The 26,963-nt window shown below is 40.3% G+C and overlaps 2 protein-coding genes across 2 annotated transcripts in view; one reads left to right on the top strand and one right to left on the bottom strand.

The window, feature by feature from the left end:
* The window catches only part of LOC114616236 (sterile alpha motif domain-containing protein 3-like), a gene marked incomplete at its 5' end in the record, with an annotated part of 27,775 nt that extends 10,552 nt beyond the window's left edge, over positions 1–17,223 (top strand). The window contains 4 exons of the mRNA XM_028761746.1: positions 10,750–10,950; positions 15,482–15,653; positions 16,471–16,553; positions 16,755–17,223. Coding sequence (XP_028617579.1) covers positions 10,750–10,950; positions 15,482–15,653; positions 16,471–16,553; positions 16,755–17,030 — 732 coding nt within the window. The remainder of the gene's footprint in view (positions 1–10,749; positions 10,951–15,481; positions 15,654–16,470; positions 16,554–16,754) is intronic.
* A 2,237-nt stretch (positions 17,224–19,460) lies between these two features.
* Positions 19,461–26,963, bottom strand: part of LOC114616235 (lethal(3)malignant brain tumor-like protein 3) — a gene marked incomplete at its 5' end in the record, with an annotated part of 44,550 nt that continues 37,047 nt past the window's right edge. The window contains 3 exons of the mRNA XM_028761745.1: positions 19,461–21,247; positions 24,709–24,771; positions 25,007–25,509. Of these exons, the coding sequence (XP_028617578.1) occupies positions 21,104–21,247; positions 24,709–24,771; positions 25,007–25,509 (710 nt within the window). The remainder of the gene's footprint in view (positions 21,248–24,708; positions 24,772–25,006; positions 25,510–26,963) is intronic.

Below are 26,963 nucleotides of genomic sequence, written 5' to 3'. Positions count from 1 at the left end.
AGCTATATGTTTTTAAGAATTTTGCTGATATTCTTAAAATGTCTCTCCAGAAAAGAATGATGTTACATTATTCCTGGGGAGATTTCACCCTAGATGAGACACTGGTGACAGACTAAGTACAGATACTATCAATGTCTAACTTGGTGAGCTAATGAGTGTTTTGGGGCTTATGTACAGGAATATGGTTGAAGGGTTACTTGCAGGAGCAGAAATGACTCAGAGACAGCTGCATTACAAAAGCTCACAAGTTCAGCATAGTTGACAACTCACCAAAGCTGGGAGCCTAGAGCTTATTGCATGACTTGTACGCAGTTCACTGGGGTTGAATGGTGTTCTTTTCAGGTGGCTTGGATAGTCTTTGTAGCTCAGCTTGTCTGAGAGCCTTCTTAGCACATCATCTGATCTCTACTTCTCCCAGGTAGGTAGACATATCTGAGAATTTCTATGGGCCATCTTTACCCTTGAGGAGGGAGGGGCCTAGTGAATCTAGCCAGTTTCAGGGACTTCCTGAGCTATTACAAATTTTTTACTTTGTATCATACAGAGCTTCCCTGCAATATAGGATATTTCACCTCTCCTTAGGACATCCTATTGTTTCCCTTCACTGTAAATATTCTTTTTTTAAAATATTTCACCTCCACTTTAACATTGTATGTGGTAAGCTTTTCTCCAAGATTGAAGGTTTTAACCTCAAGGGCACTGCTGCATAGGAATTGTGCACAAATTGGTTTCCTCCCCCCAAAAGCAGATTTTTTTTAAACTACACTGAAAGTGAATTTCCTTCCTAAGTGAACTAAAAATACATAAATTCAGTTCCAACCCCCTACTTTTCCTGTGGTTCACATCACAATGAAACACTTTGAAATTGATAACTGATGAAGTTGAATAAATAGAAATTGTCCCCTGAGATGAAACTTCATGTCTCCCTCAGTCAGAGATCACCCTGAGAGGCACAAGTCTCTATTGATGTTTTCCTTCAGTTCATATAACATCTTTGAGTCCTCTTTGTACATTATCCCTTGTCTAAACACCTTAGAACTGTTTGAAGCTACAGAATGTGTGTGTGTGTGTGTGTGTCTTCTCTTCTAGACCCTCAGTGGTACCTATATCATGGGATGGATCCTTCTAAGGCCTATACAGAGGCATTGATTTAAAAAGAACAGGGAATTGAATTTTTCAGGAGTAGGCTTTGTTTTGTAATTAAACAGAGATTTTTATTTTCCTGCCAGCTAAACTAAAAGGAGATTGGTTATATCTAAGTAATGACATTTTTCTGGGGAAGGAAATCCCACTGGAAGTATTTACATATCTCTCCTTTCCAAATAGAGCTATAAATTGGTGTTTCCTTAAAGTCTGGAGCATCTCTGTATGATTTTGTATTCTATAAAGTCATACGCTTTTAAGGAATGAAACACAGAATCCATGTATTTCTAAATATATTTTCTAGCTCATGCGATGATAAAAAAAATTGTATGAACATGATTATGGAAGTTGGCAGAATCTCAGTACACTAGATTTATGTCATGGATTTTAGTACCTTATAACTGATTGTCTAAATTACTTTCAATCACCACCTTGACCTTCTGATAGCTCTCTTAAGGTTTTTGAATATCAAAGATGTTTGGCCTTAGATATTGTTGGGTAATTCTCATATTTTAAAAGTTCCTTGACTGATACAATATGTCCACACTACAGAAAAATAAATCTATCTCATATGCTATAGAGATGCAAAATGTTGGAGCAGGCGAGAAGCAGGAGGCCACCCACACGTTCTAAGGCAGAGACGACGGACTGGTCCCTTAGAGGAAGGGATGCGGGAGGAGACGGGATTAATTTGATTTGATTTGTTTTCTGTAGTTACTTCTTTCTTTGGTCATAGGGCACAAGAATGGAAGGTATCTCAAGCAAAAAATGCAGGGTTCTTAGTCCTATCACATGAACTTCCATAGTCTATAATCCATCATTGTTTGTGTGGCTCTTTTTCTTAGTCCTCACCTTCTACAGTCTCATCGTTTAGCTCTGCACAAACTATGCTGTTTGGTTATAGTGCCCAAAGCAAGCACAGCACTGGTGCCCTACCTGTGTGTCTGTGGACTTGAGAGCCTCAGACACTCCACTAAGAACATGCCCACTATATTGCAAAACTAGCTTGCCTTGCCAGGATTCTAAGCTCCATCTTAGACCACTCTCTCAAGAAACTGAACGTTTTGCCTCTTTAAAAATGTCTTTCCAACCTCCAGACCTCATGTTGCTCCTTGCCCGGTCTTGTATCGATACAACAGCTCCGCCACCACTTACTAAGAATTTGACTTTTGGTGTCAAAAGAAATAAGGGAGAACAAGAGAAAGCCTGAGAACAGGGTAGCAGTAGCCTGTCATGTGTCGTGAAATGCATCCAGATAATCCAGAACTAAATAAATGGAATAATAGTTTCATGCATTGGAAACTTGTTTGGAATATCCTTTCCTTTTTGAATTAATTAATAATTGGTGTCCATGGTATATGTGTTCATGTGCATGCCATGGTGCTTGTGTGGAAGTCAGAGGAGAACTTTGTGGCGTCAGTTCTCTCTTCCCATCTTCATGGTGATTATGGAGAGTAGAGCAAAGCCACTAGGCTTGTACGGTACACACTTCTAACCCATGACCCATCTCACTAGCTTCCTCGCTCTCTTTTTAAAAATTCTGTTTAGTTTCCTTTTCTTAATTGTATTGTACTATATATTTCTTAGTGAATGTGCTACTCTTATGTCAACTTGACACACAAACTAGAGTTATCTGAACAGAGGGAGACTCATTGAGAAAGTGCCTCCGTAAGTCTAGCTGTAGGGCATTTTCTTCATTACTGACTGATGGAGGATGGCCCAGCTTGTTGTGGATGGTGCCATTCCTGGGTTGGAGGTTCTGGGTTCTAAAAGAAAGCAAGCTGAGCAAACCGGGAAAGCGACCCAGTAAGCAGCACCCCTCTTTGACCTCTGCATCAGCTCCTGCCTCCAGGTTCTTGCTCTGTTTGAGGTCCTGTTCTGAGTTCCTTCAGTGATGAAGCCAAATAACCCTTTCTTCCCCAACTTGCTTTTGATCATAGTGTTTCATCTCAGTGATAGAAACCCTGACTGAGAAGGTGAGTTAATACAAATACTATAGATTCTCAAACCAGATGCTCTAACTTTGGTAACTGTGTAAGCTGCTGACATTTTCTTCTCCTCTGTCATCTTCTTGATCTCCTGTCATCCCACGCTGCATTTGCTACTCAATATTTGTTCATGAATGCTTGCCACCAGTGCTTAATGTAAAGCCATTGTTTGTTGCCAGGTGGATGGTGACCTACTTCAGAATAGGGGGAAGAAGAATGGCTCCTCTCCTGATGGTCGGGTGCCAGGATGACTTTGTAGCATGTGACTTCTCATAGAACTATAGACTAGGAGAGGGGTGCTGTATAGACATGGGAGCCCTGGGCCAGAATAAGCTTCTAAGCACTGGCTAGCCAGCAGAACACCACTACCAACACTCTCTTGCTCCTATACAGGCTGCTGTGACAGTGTGGAGAGGGCTGGAGGGAGGAGTCCTGTTGTATTGCTTTTGTCTGGCAAGAGGATGGTGATCTCTGGTGTACACAGGGACACTAGATCTTAGAGCCCCACACAATGTTTATTCTTTTTCAGCATCACTTGGAGAGCCTCTGGGCCTCTTTTAAACACCCCAACAAGCCACTGGGAAACACATATTTAAAGAAAAGGCTTGTTAATTTTATGTTATTATTTTATTTTTGTGACAAGATCTTACTATATAGCATTGGATGGCCTGGAATTAGCTATGTAGACTAGGCTGGCTTTGAATTCATAGAGAAAGCACCCGCCTTTGCCTCTTGAATCCTGGAATTAAAGGTGTACACCACTACTCTTAGCTTTCTTATTTTTAATTATACATATTAAGTGTATGTGGGTGTCTGTGTGTGGATATATTCATGTCAAGTATCTGGGTTCAATCCCAATGGAGAAAAACAGACAGGAGGAGAGAGAGAGAGAGAGAGAGAGAGAGAGATAGAGATTTGAATATTATTTTGATTGTCAGATTATTCCTTTTTTCTATTGCTTCTGAAACCTTAAAAAAACAAACAAACAAACAAACAAACAACAACAACAAACTCCTTTTTAGCTAACAGAGTCTCAAGCCATGATCAGGTGGCCCTCATGGAAGAATCATGCCCTGCCTGAGCAGCACTGGAGACTCCAGGCTTCACTGGCACTGCTTCTCTGTGACTTTTCTGTCCCTCTGTCAGTGATGGGAACATTTCTGAGGGGCTGGCTAGTCCTGCTGTCTGTGTCTTTTTTCTGTAGCCAGTGAGGGAGATCTGTGAGGAAGACTGCCACGTGCTGAAATAAAGCAGCTTAAAAAGTGGAAAACAAAATATTTCACTGTGTATAAACACATACACTTCTCGCTTCTCCTCCCGAGACATTGGTGAAGGACACTTTGCAGAGTCTGAAACATGGAAGAACTGAAGTGAACATTTGTCCCATTGGGATGTAAAATGCTCTGTCAACTATCATGGCAGTTTATTGAGGGAGAGGAACTTGGGAATTTTTTTTTTTAACCTACAGGATAGTGACATCAGAATTCAATAAATGTCTGTCATTGTGCCTTTGTATCGCAAAGCTTTCCAAGCTTTTGCTAAATACATAAGAAAATTAACTAATTACCACTTGATAGGTTACCAATACTATATTTATCATTCATCCCTCTCTTTAAAGCATTTTCACATGTATTTAGTATGGATGTGCTTCCTGAGTTAAAGCTGGGAAGTGATATGCCGTGTTACTTGGTTTGGCCCAGAAATAAAGTAGCTTGCAAGTTGTGCCCAGCTTGTCTGGAATCCTTGCAGCGTCCCTGTGGCTGTTTCTTGGGGCATGGCTATTTGTTTCATGCTGCAGCTGACACATGGTGATTAATTGCATAAATTCTCATTATTTTTATATCCTTTCCACAGATGTTCCTCTCTTGGTTCAAAACCAAACTAGACAGCAGAAAATGGAGAAAAATGTTGACAGTTGACCGTATTCCAGATAGAATGCAATTATTGCCATCAGTGGGCAGCTAATTTACTAACACTGGGAAGTTTTACAAGTCAGCTGAATACTTGGAAGCACTATGTATAGAACAAACTGCTTGCTGATCGATTGAGGCTCAGGCCTACATACTAAACCCAGAGGCTGATCAGGATAGAGAAAGCACCATTCCCAAATTTTACTTAATGACAATACAATTCAAACACACACACACACACACACACACACACACTCACACACTCACACACACAAACCCCCAGCTTCCAACGAGGCACTCTCTAACAGAAACACAACATGAATCATGTAGGTAATTTCTAGTTTTCTAGCAGCTACATATAAAAAGGAAAAAGAAAAGCACATAAAACTGATGTCAGTATCTTTTGCTGAACCAGTTGGAGTCGCCATATTATCATTTCGATGTGTGTTCATTATAAAATCAACAATACGGTCTTCATTCTGTTCTTGCGGTTGAAATCTAGTATTACCAGCACAACCTTCAAATGAACTAGCCATGTTTAAGCTGATCAGAAGCCACTAGTGCCTAGTGCCTATCATGTTGTGTTCCCAAGTCTATTTAACCTTGAAAAAAAAGTAGAGAAGTGGAGGGTAATACTCGGAGGGTAATTCTTTATTAAGAATACCATAGCAACAGACTTTATTTTACACAGGGCCATTGAAATAGTTTTAGTAGCACACCCAAAGGAGAATGAAATTTTTAAAATAAAAGTTTGAGGGTTTTTTTTTTTACTATGAAAAGATTGCTTTACTCCATGAAAATATTCTCAGAGAACACTATCAGAAACAAGGCTTTTCACCATTAAGAAATCAATTATGTGAACAAAGAGTGGAAATTACCATCAAATTAAGAGATTTCTTTTAGACAGATCACGTGTTCAAAGTTTAAGTATGATTTAAGAATGAGTTAAATACTGTGCAGGTTCAAGTGTCTTTTCAAATGTTAGTACCCATGTGCAGGTTGCCCTACTCCACATGAAGGAACTTGTCTACGATGGAAGCAAACTCCAGCTTTAGAAAAACACACAGTAGCTTGAAAAGAACATTCTTTATTAGAAAGCTTTGGATTTGCTCTCTGTGATTGTTGGTCAGAAAAACATAAACACTTCAGTCTTTGTACAGAAGACAAACATAGGCAGGTCACATTTTCTCCTCTCTGCTAACTTCTGAAATAAAAGTAGCACGACTTTTAAAAACTATTCATGTAGTCTGTCAGTATAGAATGTCACATTATATAAATAAGCCTGTAATGAGGTTTAATATCTAAAACTGTGTACTTTACTAGCCTCAAAGGCAGTGTTTATAAACCTTTACTTCTCCTTAAATTCTTGTTCATGTCTTTGGCCATTTTCCTGCGAGCATTTTTATTTGCAAGAATCATAAATATTCTTTTATGAATATTTTACTTATATGAGCTTTATCAATTATATCCATTGTCAGCATCTCTCCTCAGTCTGCGCTTTTTCTTTTAAACTTCTTTCTGCTTGTGTTTTTGGCAGACATAGTTGTCATTTAATACAGTTATGGTTATCAGTCTTCTCTCTTTTGATTTAGTGCCTTCAGAAAATCTTTTCCCACCTTGAACTGATAAACATATTATTCAATTTCTTTAATTAAAAAAAAAGGTTTGCCTTTAACATTAAAGTTCTTAAACCATAAAGGACTCTTTTTCTTTTGTGAGCAAAATAATGTCTTACATGTTTGTGTGACAGCCCTTCTCCTCTTCCTGGGTCCTGCAGCACACCTTTGTTGCTCCTGGTTCTGTTCAGAAGGTGTGTTGTACTCCGCTGCTCTGGACATCTACCCCCGCAACCATAGCTGCATCCTTTGAGTGTACAGCTGTGAATTATCTGGATACCTTCTACTCTTCTTATTATATTGTTGTTATAATAATCTTATTATTCTTTTCCAGAGGAGCCTTATACTTGAATTTTAAAGTGTGTGTGTGTGTGTGTGTGTGTGTCTGTATACGCATACAAGCTGAAGGTTGGACAACAACTCTTGTGAATTGACTCTTTCTTGACACCTTTTAGGTTCCAGAGGTTGACATCAGATCATCAGGACTGTACATCAGCTGGGCCATCTCATCGGCACACTCTTGGGCTTTATGTATTTCTTTCATGAGTTTTAGGATTTGATCATCAAGATACTAGCTGGGTTTGCTTTTGATAATTATCTTTTTAAAAAAATACTTACGTGTATGTTTGTCTGTGTCGCATACATGTATACACACATGCATGTAAGAATCCGTAGAGCCAAAAGGAGGCACCCAGATCCCCTGGAGCTACAGTTACAGGCAGTTTTGTGTCACAAGGCTCTGGGAACCAATCTCTGGTCTTCTGAAATAGGAGTAAGTGCTTTTAAACTTCTCTCCAGCTCCAGATAGTTTATATATTAACAGAAATGTTGTTCAATCTATAAATCTTTTTGGAAAAAGATGACTTCTTACAAGTGGACTCTTTCTAAGTGTAAATGGCCAACCCATACATTTATTTATAACTAATTTTCTTCTTGCACATCTTGCATGTCTTTTTACAGATTGACAACGTTTTACGTTAAAGGCACTCTATTATTATTTTTTGAAATAGTAAAAATATTTTCTAGCTAAGTGAGACAGCACATACCTGTGACCTCATTACTTAACAGGCTGGAATAGGAGGACTGAAGAGTTGGGTGCCAGGTTGGGCTACGTGGTCGAATTCTTTGATGGAGTTGGTTCTCTCCTTCTACTATGTGGACTCTGAGATTGATCTCAGATTATTTGTTGACAGGTGACTTTACCCACTGAGCCATCTCTCTGGCACCTGTTTCTCTTTTCTTGTCTCAGTAGACAGAATATAATAAGCATGTTTGACATGTCTATGAATTTAAGGAGCATCCTTTTTTAAAACTTTACCATTTAAAAATAATGTTAGTTTGAGACCTTATTGTTCAATAAGTATACTTGTTTAATTTATCCTTTTACTTTGATGAATATTTTTCTGTAAATCATAAATGCGTGTGGAACTATGTGAGATGCATTTCAACATTATTTGAAATGATTCTATTTTTCATTCCACACTGCCTCATACACTATGTGATGTCTACATAAATTTGGACAGGCTAAGTAAATTATGGAGCTTTTAATACATTACACTTCTCTCTTATGTCTCAAACCTTTCCATAATAGTGACTCCCAAATTGGGTTTTCAGCAAGATAATGTGTGAAATGTTACACAGAAATCAAACACGTTTCTCTTCAGTTTCCTAGTTCCTTTGCAATGCCAAACGGACGGTGCTTCCAGGGATAAGCCCAAATTGGTGTCCCTGGTTCCTGGTATTTTGACCTTGTTCATCATTGTTCTCTGAATTCCTCTCTCTCACTGTTCTTTTATATTTGAAGGGCACATCAGAGAGGTATTGTAGAATGACTGGGGGTATCCTCTCCCCACCACCCCTGTTGCAAGAACCTTTCTTGCCCATTGTATTTGCAATGCATCCCTGTGATTGGGCAATAGAAGAGGGAGGTGGAGTAAAGAGCTGGGAGGAGGAAGAAAAGAGAGAGGAGAAGAAGGAGGAGAGGAAAGATGGCAGGAGATATTATCGTAGTGTCTCTAGCAGTTACTCTTATCAAGGTTAGGAAACTGGGTTTATGATTCTAATTGTGGGGGCATCTTGTGTATTGAGTATTTGCTAATATTTAAATCCATTGAATAATCTTTAGCATTAAGAGTCTCATTTTTACTGGGTATGGGAATTGTTATATCTACCACATTGGGGTGGTGGAATCGGCTCTTGAGCCATGCTTAGAGCCATAAACCCACAGAGCTGACTGGCAGAGACAGCAGCCACGCTCACATCTCGTGGCCTCCAGGCTGGCACCTCTGGCACTGTTAGTATGGGAACATAGAGTGGGAATGTGGCAACAGCCAGAGAGCTAGCCAGAGCCAGACCGCACTGTCGCTTTTTCCAATACATCTCGCTACACCTCCCTCTCAATTCTTGGGCAAAATTTACATAAATTTAGAGCATTCAGCTTCAAATGTTAGGTAGAAATTCTTTTCTACCTAAAACCCTTTTCTACCTAAAACCCTTTTCTTTGTGGAACCATTTTTATCTTCTAATGAAATTAAGATGGGAGAAGTTTTATTCTTAGCTGTTGTGATAAATTATATTTCTCTATGAATTCTCTCAATCTATGTCTGGCTGGTCCTACTAAGCTCACAGACATAGGGATGGATATTTGTAATGCTTTGATGTCAAAGCCCACTAGTTCTTTGATATATATGGTCTTGTTCACTTACAGGTACCATCTGTCTACATCCTGGTGAGTTAGGCTGTTGGTTAGCTTTTATTCAAATGTCAACTGAGTTCCTCAAAATGAAACTTACAGTGTTTCCTTCTTGCTTTCTCAAATCTGTCTTATAAGTTTTTACCAAAGCTGTGTGAGATATTTTCTAACTACTCCCAACCTTCCCAGCATATGATGACACAGCAATTATTTCTCACCCCCCTCCAAGAAAAACCCCCAAAACAAAACAAAACAGTTGTTGGTTTGCATTTTGGTGGCCTCCAGTTTTTCAGCATCTATAAAAAGTCACTTTAAGAACAGACAGAGCTGGGTAGATTTCTCAGTGGCTTAAGTAGTTATAGCACAAATGTGGGCCTGAGTTCAGTCTTCAGCATTCATGTTCGTAGGGTGACATGAGCCTGTAGTCCAAGTCCACTGAAGGGAAGGAAAAGACAAGAGAACTCCTGGGCCTCAGCCAATCAAGGCAGTTGGTAAGCTGCAGGTTCAGTGGAAAAAAAATATATATGTATAATATCACTGCTACTCACCTAGAACATTGTCTATTCTTGGTGACAAGTTCATTCCCCTCCTGACCCTCCACCCCACCCCACTCTACCTCCTTTTCCTCTGAAGTAGTGACCACGCGGCCCAGCAAGACAGTGAGTGTGAGTCTCATATATGAATATATATGGAAAACACTCAAGGGAAGTATCTAATGTCAATCTCTGACCTCCATACTCATACACTCATGTGTATACACACGTACCACACACACACACACACACACACACACACACACGAGAGAGAGAGAGAGAGAGAGAGAGAGAGAGAGAGAGAGAGAGAGAAAATATATACATAATAAACAAAACCTTAATTAAAGCCTTTTCTTGCCATCTAAGAATTAAATCCATAGAAATAACCCTCTGATAAATTGCAAATTTTCAGGCTAATCTGACTTTGTGTAACCAGGTAAATAGGAATTAATGTACCTGTTAAAATCTGTCAAGACGACATATTAGAAAGGTCGACGACTTAGAAGCTAATGGCACTTGCTGCTGTTGTCAAGAACCTATTGAGAAGCTCATAACTGCCTGGACCACACAGCATATATGCTGATTTATAGGCACACACACATATCCACAAATAAAAATAAATATAATTTTTTTTTAAAGAGCATAGATTAGAATTCCATTGTAAGTACCGATCTCATTTGCTTTCAAAAGTGACTGCCCCTTGGTTAACCATGCTCAAGGCCAAGTGAGATTACATACTCATGGCAGCACACAACTAGGTATACATCAAGAAGAAGGAGGTGAAGCCTCTCGAAGAGCCAGGCTTTCATGAAGTTTTCAACTGCCCTGAAACATGAGAGCCACTGACACTTTGAAAATCTTTGGCAGGAAGAATCTGTTTCTTTAGATTCTGAGGTGGATGAGCACATTAACTGGTTCCAGCAAGAGTTTATGAAAACAGACAGGGACTGGAGAGAAGTGGACAAGAGGATGAGCCAGACTTTGGAAATAAGAAGAAGGATGATTGGCGGCCGAACTCCTCTCAAGGACATTCTTAAGATGTTTCCCTTCCTGAAGTGCCCTTACCAGGTAAGCTACCCACCTAGAACATTGTCTATTCTTGGTGACAAGTTCATTCCCCTCCTGACTCTCCACCCCACCCCACTCCACCTCTGAAGTAGTGACCACGCAGCCCAGCAAGACAGTGAGTGTGAGTCTCAGTAGGGTGTGAGCAGGACAGTTGGGTCAGAACTGCAGGAAGCCCCTTCAAGAGAGCAGACACTGCTGTCTTTAGGATCAGAGTTCCCTGTGGAGCACAATGGCGGGGGGGGGGGGCGGGGGGGGAGGCATGAGTTGTCTATACTTTAGGGTTTTTTTCTCACATGAATAATTCCATTTTGCATGCATTTAGACAGTTAAGACAGTATGCTCAGAACTCTTCCCAAGTAATATTTTTCTATTTCTTTTATAATATAAAATCATTTCTTAAAGTGTCTTGGTTGGGATTTCTATGATAAAACACCATAGCCAAAAGCCACGTGGGGAAGAAAGGATTTATTTGGTGTACACTGTAAAATCATAGTTCATCACCTGCAGCAAACCTAGAGGCAGGAACTGAAGCAGAAGCTGTGGATTGGCTTGCTCAATTTGCTTTCTTTAAAACACAGGGCCACCTTGCCAAGGGGTGGCACTGTGCATAGTGAGCTGGGCCTTCCCACACATACCATCAAGCAAGAAATTGCCCCCTGTAGGCTTGCCTTATAGGCCATTCTGAGAGAGGCATTTTGTCAATTGAGTTTCCCTCTTCTCAGATGAGCCCAGGTTTGGATCAAATTGAGAAAAATTAACCCGGGCATAAAGTGATCTTATGGCTCTGCTATTCTGTAACTTCTCAGAGCTGACGTGCTCCGGATATAGGTTCTGAAGAACTGGCAGTCAGAGAAGGGACCCAGCAGTTCACCCTGACCCTTCATTACCTCATAAACATTAGTTTTATCAACTTTAAAATTCTTTTAACAGAAAGTTTAAAAATTTTAGACTGTCTAAAATTTCAACTAGAATTCTACCACTGGGATTTAACATGGCTATAACAAAAAGCAAATGGGGCCAAGATTTAGGAGGGAGGAGAGAAAAATTAAACACTCCAAGTTTCTAGAGACCCTTTGAAATGCTACAGCGTTTTCCTCTCTGAGAAGCAGCTTCGACAATTACCTCTTAGGTAAGTTCAAGTGGTGCTGTGGTAGGAACCTGCTGTCGCAGTCCATCCAAAGACGAGGCAGGAGAAGCTCTGGAGCCATGGAGTTACATTTGATCAGCAGAAAACTTCCAACACACACAACAAAGGAAAATGTTTGAAGGTGTGGACAAAGGGCTCTTTCATCATCAATGTCATTCACTGGCAGTTTAATGTCTGTAAGTGTCTACACTGAGCTTAATAGTGGACCATACTGCTGCAGAGTGAGAAGCATGGAAAGAGAGAGGAGAGATAGCCTGTGAGCTAGGCTAAATCTCATCAGTATGGTTGATTCTAATTCTATAGAGGTACATAGCAGCTGTAGATTTTTATGTTTCACTACCTTGTCAGTCACTTAGATGACAAATGGATTCAGTGGCTAAGAAATACACACACACACACACACACACTATATATATATATGTATATGTATATGTATATATATATATGTAAAATAAGCCTGAAATATTAGGAAATACCATAATTAAGGAAATGTTCACCAACTCTTGAGCTATATCAGAGGACAATCCTCTACTGGCAAAATCTAGAAAACATAAAAACATATAAAATTACATAAATATTTTTTGAAATTCATATTTGTATCCTTTTGAGCAAAATAAAAATTTATTAGTATGCTGTGTTACAAATAAGTAAATAAATGTAGACAAAGAGAAAATCCTGCCCTGTGGTAAGTAGAGCACCAGCTCTACTTACCAGGAAAGACAGATAAGCCAGATGCCACTTGGCAGTGAAGACAGTGACATTGGCATCAACGGGTATTCAATCTTGTTGATAAAGTTCTATGAGCTAGCCAGGTGTGCTGGCACTCCTCTGTAATCCCCACACTTGGGAGACAGGGGGCAGGGGGCAGGAGGCAGGAGGCAGGGGCCAGGGGGCAAGAGGCAGGAGGCACAGAGGCAGGTTGGGCTACAGAGTGAGTTCAAGTCGTTCTGGGATGCATAGGCTCCCTAGCAAAACCTTCTGTCAAAACTCTATATAGCAGATAGTTATTCTCAGTATACCTGCTCATCAAATACAACCTAGTTCAGACACAGAGCTGAAAGAGCTGGTAGATTCCAACTTAACCAACTGAGAAAAGTTATTACCTTTGATGAAGTGGTTGCCCATGCCTTTAATCCCAGCACTCAGGAGGCAGAGGCCAGTGGGTCTCTGTAAATTCAAGGCCGGCCTAGTCTACAGATATAGTTCTAGGACAGCCAGAGCTACACAAAGGAACAAAGAAAACTAGTATCAAAAATCAAAAACAAAAAAGCAAAGAAAAAAAAAGGAAGGAAGGAAGGAAGGAAGGAAGGAAGGAAGGAAGGAAGGAAGGAAGGAAAGAAAAAGATAGTATCTTTAACATGGGGACAAATTCCCATTTAGTGTTCCTGATTCTTACTTCAAATGTAGAAGCTCCAGGAAAATATCACAGAGAGGAAGGGTTACATACTGATGAACCACTTTTCAAAAATGCCCAAGAAACCTTGTTTCAGGCAAGAGACACAGCTTGAGACATGGTATTTGCATCTCTCTAGCAACCCTGGATCTAGAAGAAAAAAGAATGAAAGAAACTCCTGGCAAATCTAAAGAAGGCAGAACGTTAGACTCCCCAATTGTGTCTTTGTACTTAGGAAAATTAAGGGGCAAAGGGCCATTCTGTCTACAGTTTATTGTTAGTAGGTCTTCATGAAGGGCATCCTTAAGTTCTATTTATTTTAACTTTAATATCAACTTGAAATTATACCAAAATAAAGGGAAAATATGGGTCCTGGGGACAAGGAAGAGGCTGACTTGATCTTCCTCACATTTGATTCCTGCCTGTGTAGTGAGAGAGCCTTTCCTAACCCTCAGCTGGGCTCAGCTCAGCTTAGCTCAGCTCAGCTCTCTGCCGAGAAAGAGCACTATGCCCTGATGAGGATGTGAGACCCAGATTCAAATGCCTTAACTTTCAGATCTTGATTAATTTATGGTTTACCCAAATATCTAAGGACCTGAGGCCCCACAGTCAACATTAAATGGTACAGTCTTTGGGACCGTGGTGACTAAATTAATTCACATTGGTGTAGATGACTAGGAGGTCTGATGATCTCATTCTGTCAACGAAGGAGGAAGGGCAGTAGGGTTGGAATTTTCTGAGAGGCCAAATTTAGAAAATTCTAGAAAAGGGAGGCAAACGTGGTTTTAAGTTCAAGAGGCTTCTATTGGGTTTGCTTTAATTTAGAAGCCCAGTCTTCTGCACATATATTGTTAAACCCATCTTACAGTCTCTTAAACACTTTCTTAAGGTCCTAAGATTGGGTATTTTTCAAGAGTTGTTTCTGAAAAGCCAGTAGTGTTCTGGTTTTGCCTTTTGCTGGACACTGCTGAAACATAACTCTCCTAGCTTGATTCCTGATGCTGTGAAAACACAGATCAGAAACAACTTAGAAAGGATTTATTTGGCTTACACATTGCATAGTCCATGATCAGGAGAAGTCAAGGCAGGAAACCTGGAGCAGGAACTGAGGCAGAACCATTTGAGGAACTCTGCTTACTAACTTGCTCCCCTGGCCTGCCTTTCTTACACAGTCCAGGCAGGGGTCACCATGGACCTTCAATGTTGATTAGCAATTATGAAGATGCCTGCAGCCATCCCCACAGGCCAATCTAATAGAGGCCATTTTTCAGTTGAGATCCTTTCTTCCCTGCTTTGTCTCAATCAAGTTGAGAAAAATAAACCATAATGACAACAATGTGGTTTATAAAAAAGAAATGCACCAAGAATTTTAGGCATGTAACCCAAACTTCCAGTAAACATGTGTATAGACATTTTGTGATTTTCATTTAGTGGAATTTATATTCAAAGTTTTAATTCATAATTTGCCTTATTTTCCATTTTAGTATTAAAAAGCAGCCAATTCTATAAAATAGAACAAAAGTTTCTCTAAGTTTTTTTCTCTTCATCCTCTTCCTTCTCTTCCTCTCGATCCTCCTCTTCTTCCTCCTCTTCTTCCTCCTCCTTTTCCTCCTCCTCTTCATTTTCTTCTGTTCTGAGACAGGGTTTTTCTGTGTAGCCCTAGCTGTACTGAAATTCACTCTGTAAACCAGGCTGAATTCAAACTCAAGAGATCTACCTGCCTCTGCCTCTTGAGTGCTGAGATTAAAGATCGGTGTCACCACTGCCCAGCCCCACAGTTATAATTTTATATCCATTATTTGTTTGGCTGTTCACTTCAGACTTCTGCTCTTTTCCTCAATTGTCCTGCATCCACTGCTAAGCTACCAAAAACTCAGTAATATATTGTATCATTCATGGAAGCTTAGTGTGACGCTAACCAGCAACCCACTCCCTGGAAAGCTAATAACCTTCTCTTGTGACCCATCATATCTATGTCTCTCTTCCACCAGATGTTCAGAGAAGTTCAAATTCTTACAAAAACAGATATTTATAAGAAAACAAGGCATATCCTGGAATCCTACTCGGAAAATATACTGTCTGCCTTTTCAGTGCTGGACAATCCAATCAACACAGCCCTGCAAGAGAAGATGAAACACCACAAGGACGAAGGGGTGCTGAAGTGTTAGTAAACCCCAGGGGTGGGGGCAGGGATTGGGAGCAGACTCTAAGTCATCTCTGCAACTCCAGACAGAAGTGCTTCATTGAACTAAGTGCAATTCAATGAGACAGGAAAAAAATATTTCAAATGAGGGAGAGAAAAAGCCTAGGTTAAAAAAAATACACTCATTATTATAAAATTATAGGTACTGGTACCTTTTACTTTTATAATACACACCACAAGACTGAACACCATAAGATCTCAGCACAGACTCTTGACTCTGAAGTTTTGAAGAGTTCATTAGAAAATTAGTTAAAAATGGTTGTGACAGCGGGGAGATGATCAGACTGAGTGTTAGCTGTGCAAACATTAGGATTGGACTTCTGGATCCCAGAACCCATGTCAAAGCTGAGCAGGTATAGTGGGCACTGGTAATCCCAGCATTTGGGAGGCAGAGGCAGGATCCTGAGGCAAGCTGGCTAACTGGACCAGCAGATGTGCAAGCTCCAGATGCAGCAGGTGACCCCACCCCAGTAAATAAAACGGAGAGCTATGGAACAAGATGCTTGATGTTAACTTTGGGTCTCCACACACACTTGCATGTAAACATGCAAGTTTACACCTACACACATGTAAACATGCATAAACATATGTATGTGGGCCACACATACACATGCAAAAATGATTGTAAAATACTCATCCAAGAAGACTTGCTATTCAAAATGGAAGGTGATGAGAATTTAATAAAAAGCAAACCCAACATTTTAATAATAGTTTTTTGTACAGTTTTCACCCCCCCCATCTGCCATTTTTAAAACTTGGACATGCTTGCCTTGACAGATATGAAGATGACTGCCACGTGTTTACTCCTTCCACATGTTTTTGGGGATGAGCCCAGCCTTTTTGTCGTTCAGAATGAGAAGGTATGGAGTATGTTTATGGCCATTCATTTTATACCTTCATATGACTCACTTACAAGGTGAGTGGCCTATTTTAGTAGTTTTATTGTATGATTAAGCTGCACTGTAACTAGCTCACTTAGTGTAATATTGTTCGACATTCAGGTATGCTTTATCATTTAGCTGTTTCACATATCAGCAATAGAGATGTATTTCCTCTTTCAGGTACATGTGTCCACACCTGTGTTGGAAGTTAAAAACCCTTTCCACATCAACGGCTGTGAGTTTTCTTTGTATTTGAACAAAGAGAAGCTTACGAAGGTGGATGACTGTGTCACCGCTCTGGCTGCTTTGGTGGCTGCTTTCCATGTGTTTGGGATCGAGTGTCCGAGAAGACTGTCCCAAACCTTCAACTTCCTAGAGACATTGATCTTTGATGTGCAGTCCCCGGTTTCCCTCTTTGAAAGAGAAGGAAATCAGTTCTCAACCTCTGATCACTAGAGCATCTGAATGAACCCTCCAGGGTGTTGGAAGCTTCATAAATAGTTGCAGATTCATCTTAGAATATCTATTGCCTTAGAGGTAGGGGTTAGAAAAATCATGTTGTCTGCAGCATCAATGGATTTTTGAAGTCTCTCTATAACTTAGATATTTAGGGTTTTTTGTGAAGTTCAGTAATAAAATATTAATTAAAGGCTCTGATTTTGATCTGAGTTCTGTAGTCAAGGTTTCAAGTTGAACAGTGTCAGTTTTGGCTGCCATGAAAGACATCATAAGGTAAAATTCTTCCAGTTAGGGTGTGACCCTGAACTTAACTCAGCGTGATGGCTTGAAAGCCCATGAGTTGGACAGCTGCCTCTTTAGTCTCTTTGGTTAGAACATTGGTTGGAAATATCTTGAACTTGACTACTTTAAAGAGATATAGTCCTCAATTTCCTTACCCCAGACAGCTTGCCTAGTCTGATGTGGTTTGGTTTCCTTCAATCAATATTGAATAAGAGAGCAGCTGTGATCTTGGGATATCCTCCTTGGTAAGCCATCTTGTAGGCACAGGGTCCACACACGTTTGTTTCAGGGTTCCTTCCACATAGACTGAGCCCATGCTCAATGGTCACATTGAAAATTTGTTCATTCATGAATGGTGAGACAGTACTTCTTGGGTAACAGGACCCAGCCACTCTGTTTTCTGAGGGCTTCCATGAGAAAAAAACTGTAAAATAATTTAGGCATACCTTGATATTATCATCAAAATATCTTGTTATTACATAATTCTGAAAGATGGGGATGGAGTCGGGATAGGGGGGAGTCGTTCTGGGTATTGTAGAGATTTCAATGTGTTAATACTTGTGACACAGTCAGATAAGCCTGGGTTATTTCATCAAATGGGCTTTTTAAAATGCTTAAATTTTTATTTTTTTTCTTTTTACTAAAATAAAGTAACCCCCCTACACATTTTGTATTACTCAAATTACCCCCTCCAATCCCTTGTTGAAAAACTCCATAATCTGCCTTAAATTTGGATTTACCAGTTCCTGAAGTACTTTCTTATAGGGTCTACAGTCTCTGTGGGAAACTGAGTGTCCCCATTGTCATTCAGCTGTGCAGCATGACAAGGTAGGGTTGTGGAACTAGCTGAGCTCTCAACCCACAAAGAACAAATGGTAGAGTCATGACTACCTGGAGGTACATCCCTCGGAGCAAGGGTTTGGTATTACCACTTGGGAAACACTCTGCTTTGCTTGACATGCATAGACTGTCATTTTTGGGATGAGACCACTGAATGTAGAGGATGCCGTCAATGGTAAATGGGAGCCTTCAGATAGGCTTCATTTGCCTTGCACGGAATAGCATGCAGTCACTGGTCAGTCCCTGTGCATTCCACACACATCCCTCCCCTTTGTCTCCTCTTAAGCCTGCTTCTATTACTCCAGGAGTCACTTATCATCAGCCCTTCCTGTTTGCTCCTTTAACACCGAGACCACATCCCGCTGATGGGACAGTGAAGATCACCTGCTTGAGGTACAATCCCACGCCACCCCGAATGGCCAATGCTTCCCTTTTCTTCCAGAAGAGCATACTGCTTAGAAGTGAAATCTTAGACTTAAAACTCTCCTTCATTACAGCATTCACTTTAAACTAGAAAGAAAACCATTCTCAATGAAGACGAGAGAACTACATGAGCTAAAAATGTGATTTCCGAGGGTTCTTTTTATAAAATGCTTATCCTTAAATGTATCAACTAAGTACACTACAAAAACATTCAAACTTAGAGACATTAGATTGCTATATTGCCCCCTGCCACACACACCTTTTCTTTGTGTTTTGTGTACTTGTTCACCTGTGTATATATATGTGCATACAGGTCCATTTCTGGTATCACTGTGTCTTCCTGTATGACTACTCTCTCCACCAACTCCCTTACAAAAAAACTAACAAACCACCAAGTATGAGTGTGTGCCTGCATGGATGTCTGTGCACTATGCATGTGCCTAATGTATGCGGAGGCCAGAAGAGGGGATTGGATCCCCTTGAACTGGAGCTACTGGTGGCTGTGAGCTGCCATATAGGTGCTGAAAACTGAGCAAGTACTTCTAACCAGTGAGCTATTTCTCTAGCCTCACTACCTATTTTGAGGCATAACTTCTCACTAAACTTGAAGCCCATAAACCTCACTGGGGTAAGAGGTACACCTGGTTCTTCCATGGGTGCTAGAGATATATACTCAGGGCCTCATGCTATTGTGACAGGCAGTTTAACAACTGAGGCATCCCAGTCCCACAGTATCTGTAATGTTGTTGTTCATTTGTTGTAGTTCTAATACTAAAATACAACCAAGCCTTATAAAACTTTTGTTAGATATGATATTGTTCCTGTTTTTAATCTCTTGTATTTAATAACCTCCTTAAAAATCATACGTATATAAAAAGAATCTGCAATTAAGACTTTTATTTCATTCATATCACATGTAACAAGTGCAAGTTAATGTACAAATACTGACCACAACAAAGGGGAGTGGGGAGAGTAACAAAAAGCTTATTTAGCAGATTCATGCAGAGAAATGAAGAGGACATTGCAGATGTCACGGACCCTGTTTACCTTGAATCATGACAAATGCAAAGGACTCCTACTATGGCACATCAAAGGAAGTCCTACATCAGAAAACATTAAAGAGTTCGAGAACGAGGTGGGACTCTCCCCAGAGTTCCGACCGCATGCTACTAATCCTTCTATTTTTAAATCAGTCCTTGAGTAAACATCTAATTGTGGAATTAGAAAGTACGTCCAAAGACTGACAAAATATTTTACCTTCCCCTCAGAAGTACACGCTTACAAAAGAAACACTGCCAGCTATGAGTTTATAAATAACCACGGGCTCTCATTTAAAGTGCATCCAGATGCTTAGAAATCAAGGCAAAAGATTTTATAGTGAAAGGAATCTTTCTTCATTGGAGGTTCCTGAATAACGGCTTTGGGAACCACTTTCTCAACCTGTGGGAGAGCGTGGAAAATTCTATGTCTGCGGGTGTGACAGTCACACCAGGTCTGTGCAGTCAGATCCTTGCTCTGCTCCTCAGCTCTGAGGAAATCTTCTGGGTCTGTAGGACCCGTGGGATGTATGGGAGCTCTTGAAGTGTTAGTGTTTCCAGACAAGTGAGTCCTCTTCAGTAAAGCACCAGCTAAGTCCATGTCATTTACAGAGATGCACACAATAACTTCACAAATTAAATTCCTCATCAACATCCCTTGGGATACGTACGTAACTGCACAATCCTCTGATGCCAACTGCTGGAAACACATGGGCACCACGATGTACAAAATTGATTCTGTCCAGATACTGTCCTTCAAATCTAAGTAGGTTTATATAGTTTATTCTTCAATTCCATTCTTTTATATACATTTTTTTTTTTGGTAATAATAACAGTAAAGATGCTGGTGAAAAGTCCTTTGTTTAACAATTCATGATGCATGCAAAAGGAAAAACATGGATTTGGAGAAAGGTCGTATTTACAATTCTTCAGTCCCAACAGGATGATACACAGTTAGGCAATATTGTGACTCACAACGTTACACTTGGCTAATGCCGTGATTCCAAATATGGCACAGGGTGAACATGACTGACAGTAGTCCCAGGCTAAACCCAGCCAGGTTCAAAGGATTTGGTTTAGGTTGAAATTCAGTTATATAAAAAGGTTTCTGCAAGTATTGAAAAAAAGAAGGCGTACATGAAAGAGACTCTGACAATGTTTACAAAATGCCAAAAGTTCTGATTTTGCCCCCCATCCATAAATAATGAAGCCTCCCTTCCCCACCCTCCTCCCACATCCAAAAAATTTACAAAGGTAAGTTTAGCTCATTGAGCAGAACCAAAAGGTGACTGTTGTCGGACAGTTGCTGGTAAGAAGCTCAGGCATTTCCTAAGAATGCGTATGCAGCTGGAGGGACAGATGGAGCCCTGGGGTGCTGCTCCTGTGAGTTCTGAAGACTTCTCACTCGGGAGCTGGAGCTGTCCTTGTGCTTTGAAAGAACATAATGAGCTATAAAGCAGAAGCTGATGGTACCAGAATTCACCGTCTTCACAGTTCATTGTGGGAATTCTTCTCCGCAGCTTTGAACATTAGAATAGAATTGAAAATTTTGAGAGCCGGGCCCAGCTTAATGCTCATAATTTTAACAATGTCTGTTTGAGTCATGAGTAAAAATGCTTCTCCATCAATTTGCTGAAATAAAGGGGGGAAAAAACAGAGGAATGTGGATTAACCAGATGGAGTATTGTGGGAATATTCAAAGCTTTATGCTGTATTATCAGATGAATTCTAGACAGCAATACTAACATGGCATACACAGCAGCTCATGAACACATCATTCCTGATCTATGGGTCTTATCTAAAGTCACACATCCAGCATAGTAAAACTCAACTGTCTCAAATCGCAGTCCACAGAAGGGAACGTGGCCATACTTTCTTATAACTTAAAATTTGTGTGTGTATGTGTGTGTGTGTGTGCACGTGCGTGTGGCCAATGTTCAATTTTGCATGTCTGCCTCTATAGCTCTCTACCTTATTCTTTGAGACAGTGTCTCTTAGTGAACCTGGAGCTTGCCATTCCAGCTCAGACCTCTAGACAGAGAATCCCCGGGATCCCCCAGCCTGTTGCTTGGTGCTGGTTTTACAGTCACACACTACCACACCTGGTTTTCTATGGAAGTGGTGGGGCCCCAAAGGTCTTAATGTTCATGTTGCAAATACTTCATGTACCAAGTCATTTTCCCATCCCCACAAACCTTGTGTTCTCCTCAATTAGATACTGAGTCAAATATATAGTTAGCTTTTCTGTTTGCTTGTTTATTTAAGTTATAGAAGGTAACAATGCTTTTGGAGGCAAATAATTTGGGCAAAGTACCAGGTACACAAATGTAGCCTTTCACCATGAAGGAAAACAATGAGAAAGACAGGCATGGCCATAATTAGCCTCCACAGACAGAAGAGCAACAACCAAGAGTGTGGTTGGAGGAACGTGAGGCCAGTGTTAAACTCTAATGGTTATTGGGCAAATGCTTTTCATCCTGGGCCCGCTAAGATGAAAAGTTTCATTACAGAATAGGACACTTTGAAGCTCAAAGCCACAACGTGATGAAAATGAAATTTGGTTTAGTGGGGTGACAAACAAAACAGGTATTGTTTTTAAAATGACTTTCTGCCTTTAGGGAATTGCAAGGTCTTACAACACATTAATTTCTCCTTCAATTTCCCTATTTTGCACTAAGAAATACATGCTTTGTTTTCTGCCTCAGAGTAACTAGAAGCTTTAACCATCATGAGTGGTTAAAGGTAGCTAAACTGTGTCTGCTTCAAATTCTTTTTGCTGTTTTGGCTTTGTTTTGTTTGTTTTTGTGACAAGGTTTCTCTATAATATTGGCTGTCCTGGGACTCGTTATGTAGACTAGCTTAGTCTTAAATTCACAGAGATCCACTTGCTTCTGCCTCTGGAGTGCTGGGATTAAAAGTATGTACTACCATGCTAGGCTGAAAATTCTTATAAGATTTTTATTTTTATTTCATTTTATGTGTATTGGTGTTTTGCCTGATAATGTATGTCTGTGAACCACAGGTGTGCAGAGGCGTTGAGGACAACAGAGGGTGTCTGAGCCCCTGGGACTGGCATTATAGACAGTTGTGCACCTTCCTGTGGGTGCTGGGAATCTACCCTGGGTCCTCTGGGTGAGCAGTGCTATTCACCACTAAGGAATCTTTCCAGCCTCTCTTTTGCAAATTCTTATCTTGAATTCCTAAACCAAACTTGCTCAGAATTGGAGCTTATTTGGAAATAGCGTCATTGCAATTATAAGTAGTAACTGGCTACGTTAAGGTCACATAGGTGAGCTGAGCTCTGGTGCCAGGAGGTAAATCTGAACACAGAGACAGACACATAGGAAAAAAGAAAGAGAACTATCTATACATTGTAGAAGAGGCTAGACTAGAACTTAGAAGGCTGGTTTCTAGTCTTGCTTCTAGAATTGTGAGACAATACATTTCTACTATTTACGACACTGGGCTATGCTTTGCCATGGCAGCCTCAGTAAGCTACTACAATCCTGAATTCCCAAGAACTAATTAATTAACTAATTACTAGCTTATATAAGTTAAGTAGCTGGGCTTTCTTGTTGTTGATGGATTTTTTTTTTTTACCTTCCTCATTCCACTAAATATAGAAGAAAGAAAAGGGTTGTTGAAGTGGCTCACTGGAAAAGCTTGGCAACATGAGTTTTCTTTTCTGGGACTCACATGGAAAATAGAACTGACTGTTTCATGTGGTTCTCTGACATTTACCTACGTTCTTTTTTTTTTTTTAAGATTTATTTATTCATTTAATGTATGAGTACACAGTAACTGTTTTCAGACACACCAATAAAGGGCATCAGATCCCATTACAGATGGTTGTGAGCCACCATGTGGTTGCTGAGAATTGAACTCAGGACCTCTGGAAGAGCAGTCAGTGCTTTTAACCTCCGAGCCATCTCTCCAACCCCAGCTACATTCTTTTATCGAGAAAACAAATTACAACAAACACTGGAGATGATATGAAGCAAGAGGAACCGGTACCCACGGCTGGCAACAGTGAAGACTGGTGTTACCATACTGAAAACCACTGTGGAAGTTTCTCATGACAGAGCTAAAAATATAATCACCAGAAGACCCAGCTACATAAAAGGAAGGACTCTACATCCTATCAGAGATACTTGCAAATCTATGTTCATTGCTGCTAATGTCTAAATGTCCATTAACAGTGTAATGGGAAATTAAAATGCTGGACATATATACAATGAACTCTTATTTGGCCACAGCGAAAGATAAAATTATAAAATTTTAAGGAAAACTGATTGGCCCTGGAAATTACCCTATTAAGTCAGAAAACTGAATACTGCATGTTCTCACATACACAATCCTAACTTATGATTTGAAGAAGTATCAAGGAAGGAGAACGGGAAGGATCATAGACTCTCTGTGACATGGAGGCCAAACAGGGTCAGAATGGGACAGCCGGGGTGGGGATGAGCAGAGGAATGGGGGAAACCCTGTGTAGGGAGGCATCAGCCAATATTATCCATGAAAAGGCCAAAAGGAAATCTGTTACTTTGTACACTAATTTGAAATAAGTAGATACTTGTTAAACAGATAATCTGGGAGGTAGACAGTGATAAATTCCTGCTCTTACACATATTACTGAGATACAGGTAAGAGCTAAGATACTCCTGGCTATAGCACTACTCTTTATTCCGAGCATTTGAGGGAGTTAAGTGTTGATATTGTTAAGATGATAGATAATATCTGAAATGGAAGAAATGAGAAAAATTCACTTTATCGAAACACTGTTACTTTCTTCCTTTGATTTATTTCAGTGATACAAACTATTTAAGAACATGCTGTTAAGTTCTGTGGGGAGTTTTATAATGAGTCTAGGGCTACTGTGTGTGATCCTGAAATGTTTCCCCTTTCCTTTGAAGCTGCTGTAGACAGTTTAATTCAAGTGGTTAATGCTGTTGTACTGCAGCTACACACTAAGTGTCTATGTTGAGGGAACTCATCTTCTCCTGACTGTTAATTTAGCACATTTCCCCACTGATGGATCTCCCTGCTTTGATCCCATCAAGAAGCATATTACAATATAGAGGGAGACTTACTTCATCCTTAAACACCTTTCCGTGTTCTTCACACCCAGGTAAGCTCTGAATGAATTCTGACACCTGTCAAAAATAACATCAAAATTCCAAGTTTTTTTAAAAAAGGAAGTTGGGATCCAAGTATTTTTGAACACAAATATCTTCAAAATAAAATCTCTCTTATAGGGGAAATAAAATCCTGAAAGATTAAACACTACCCACAGTCGAAGCCTTTATCACACTCATAATGCCAGTATCTTTGCAGATGGTCCTGCAGACAAAATATGGTAACAAAATTAAATAGCAAAAGCAAACATACCTCGTCTGTGCTCCACTTGGAAACTCTACTGGCTGGAATTCCAGCGACAGTTGGAAGAAGCTTGCTCTGCTGCTCCCAGCGCAAGGGCAGACATGGAATTGGGGGCTTAAAGGAGAGAAATACAGCTGACCGCCGCTGAGCCTGCTGCTGGGTCTGCTGAGCCTGATGAACCTGCTGAGGCTGCTGGGCCTGTGAGGCCTGCTGGGCCTGCTGAGGCTGCTGGGCCTGTGGGGTCTGCTGGGCTTGCTGGGCCTGCTGGGCTTGCTGAGCCTGCTGGGCTTGCTGTGCCTGCTGAGCCTGTGGAGTCTGCTGGGCCTGCTGGGTCTGCTGAGTCTGCTGAGCTGGTGGAGCCTGTGGAGGCTGTGGAGGCTGTGGAGCCTGTGTTGCCTGTGAAGCCTGTGGAGCCTTCGCTGCCTGCTGAGGTGGCTGAGCATGCTGCACTTGCTGCACTTGCTGAGGTGGCTGAGTCTGCTGTACACTAGGGGTAGGCTCTTCCCGAACAACTGGTAAACAGGGGAAAAAAAAGAAAAAAAGAAAATCTGTGTCTGAAAGGCAGTTGAACAGCCCCAAGTGTCATGCATTCCACAACTGTTTAATTTTTTTAACAGTTAACAGAGAAAATAGATAACCCACAGCCTGACAGAAAATATGTACATTATACAAAGAACAACAACAACAAATAATAAAAACAGCAAACAGAAAACAAACCCCAGGCAACAGGAAAACAAAAATCCAGCTAATAGATGTACAAAGGAAATGAGCAGACAATTCACAAAGAAAGAAATAAAACAGCCAATGAACATGAAAAATGCTCAACCTCACAAGGCATCAGAAAGATGCAGATCGAAAATGAATTCAGATTTCATCTCACTCTACAAAGACTGCCAGTCATTAAGGAAAACAAAACAAAACAAAATAAAACAAAATTCAGGTACAATGTGGACAAAAAGAAGCTCTTAGACCCTGTGGTCAGAATCAGGCTAATCCTATGGATTCAGTATGGAGCTTTCTTAAAGATGTCCCCACACTGGGTATGACCCACAGGACACCAGGTGGACGAATTAGAGACACTTGCACTTTGGTGTTTACTGCAACACAATTCCCAAGAGCTAACTTAAGGTACCTACTTAGGTGTCCTGCAACAAAGGAGGGGTTAAAAAAATGTGGTGTGTATGCATGATGGAAATTTAAAGGAAAATGACATTTGTTATTTACAAGAGGAAGGATGCCCCAGTCACAAATGCTAAACTACTTTTTCCAGGCTTTACTGAATCAAGATTTTGGGTTATCTTACTTTTGCTGTATCTCTATTATAAATCAAACTTAGACCACCACATTTATTTTTCTTCTTTTTAAATTACTTAAGGCAAAAACCAAACATAGGCCACCACATTAATTTTTATTCCTTTTAAATTATTTTGCTTAGCAATTAAGGGGTGGGGCTGGATGCAGCTCTGTAGCAGAGTGTTTGCTCAGAAAGTGCAAGAACCCAGGTTTGACCTCCAATACTTAAGAAAAAAGTGGGAGAGGGAAGGTAGATAACCTAAAAACTTAATCCCAGATATCCCCAAGAGTTTAGAAAGCACCTGAAATAAATATACACACAAGGGTAGCTTACACAAATGGCAAGGCTTTGCTCTACATTAGAGCAACAGGATACAGATTGCTCTATAATTTGTCTTCTGATTGCTTGCCATATGTAAGTCTTATACAAATGTGTGTCCTATTCCACCTTACACTTGTTTCGATCTGCTAACACTGGAATCTCACTCTGTCAGTACAGTTCCATCTATTTCCAAATGGGGAGTAATATGCCTTATAGTTCATTTCTAGGGCTCTGCATTCTTCATAGGAAAACCAACAGACATTCTGTCAGGTAACAAACACAAAGCTCCACCATTCATGGTAGCTTCTGGAGTCTTTGAAGATGATACTGTACACAGATACCACTCTGATT

The sequence above is a fragment of the Grammomys surdaster genome, unplaced genomic scaffold (genome assembly GCF_004785775.1).
Source record: "Grammomys surdaster isolate TR1022 unplaced genomic scaffold, NIH_TR_1.0 311029, whole genome shotgun sequence".
Classification (NCBI taxonomy): domain Eukaryota; kingdom Metazoa; phylum Chordata; class Mammalia; order Rodentia; family Muridae; genus Grammomys; species Grammomys surdaster.
The sequence above is the reverse complement of the archived record's forward strand: the minus strand, read 5'-3'. Positions and strand labels throughout refer to the sequence as shown.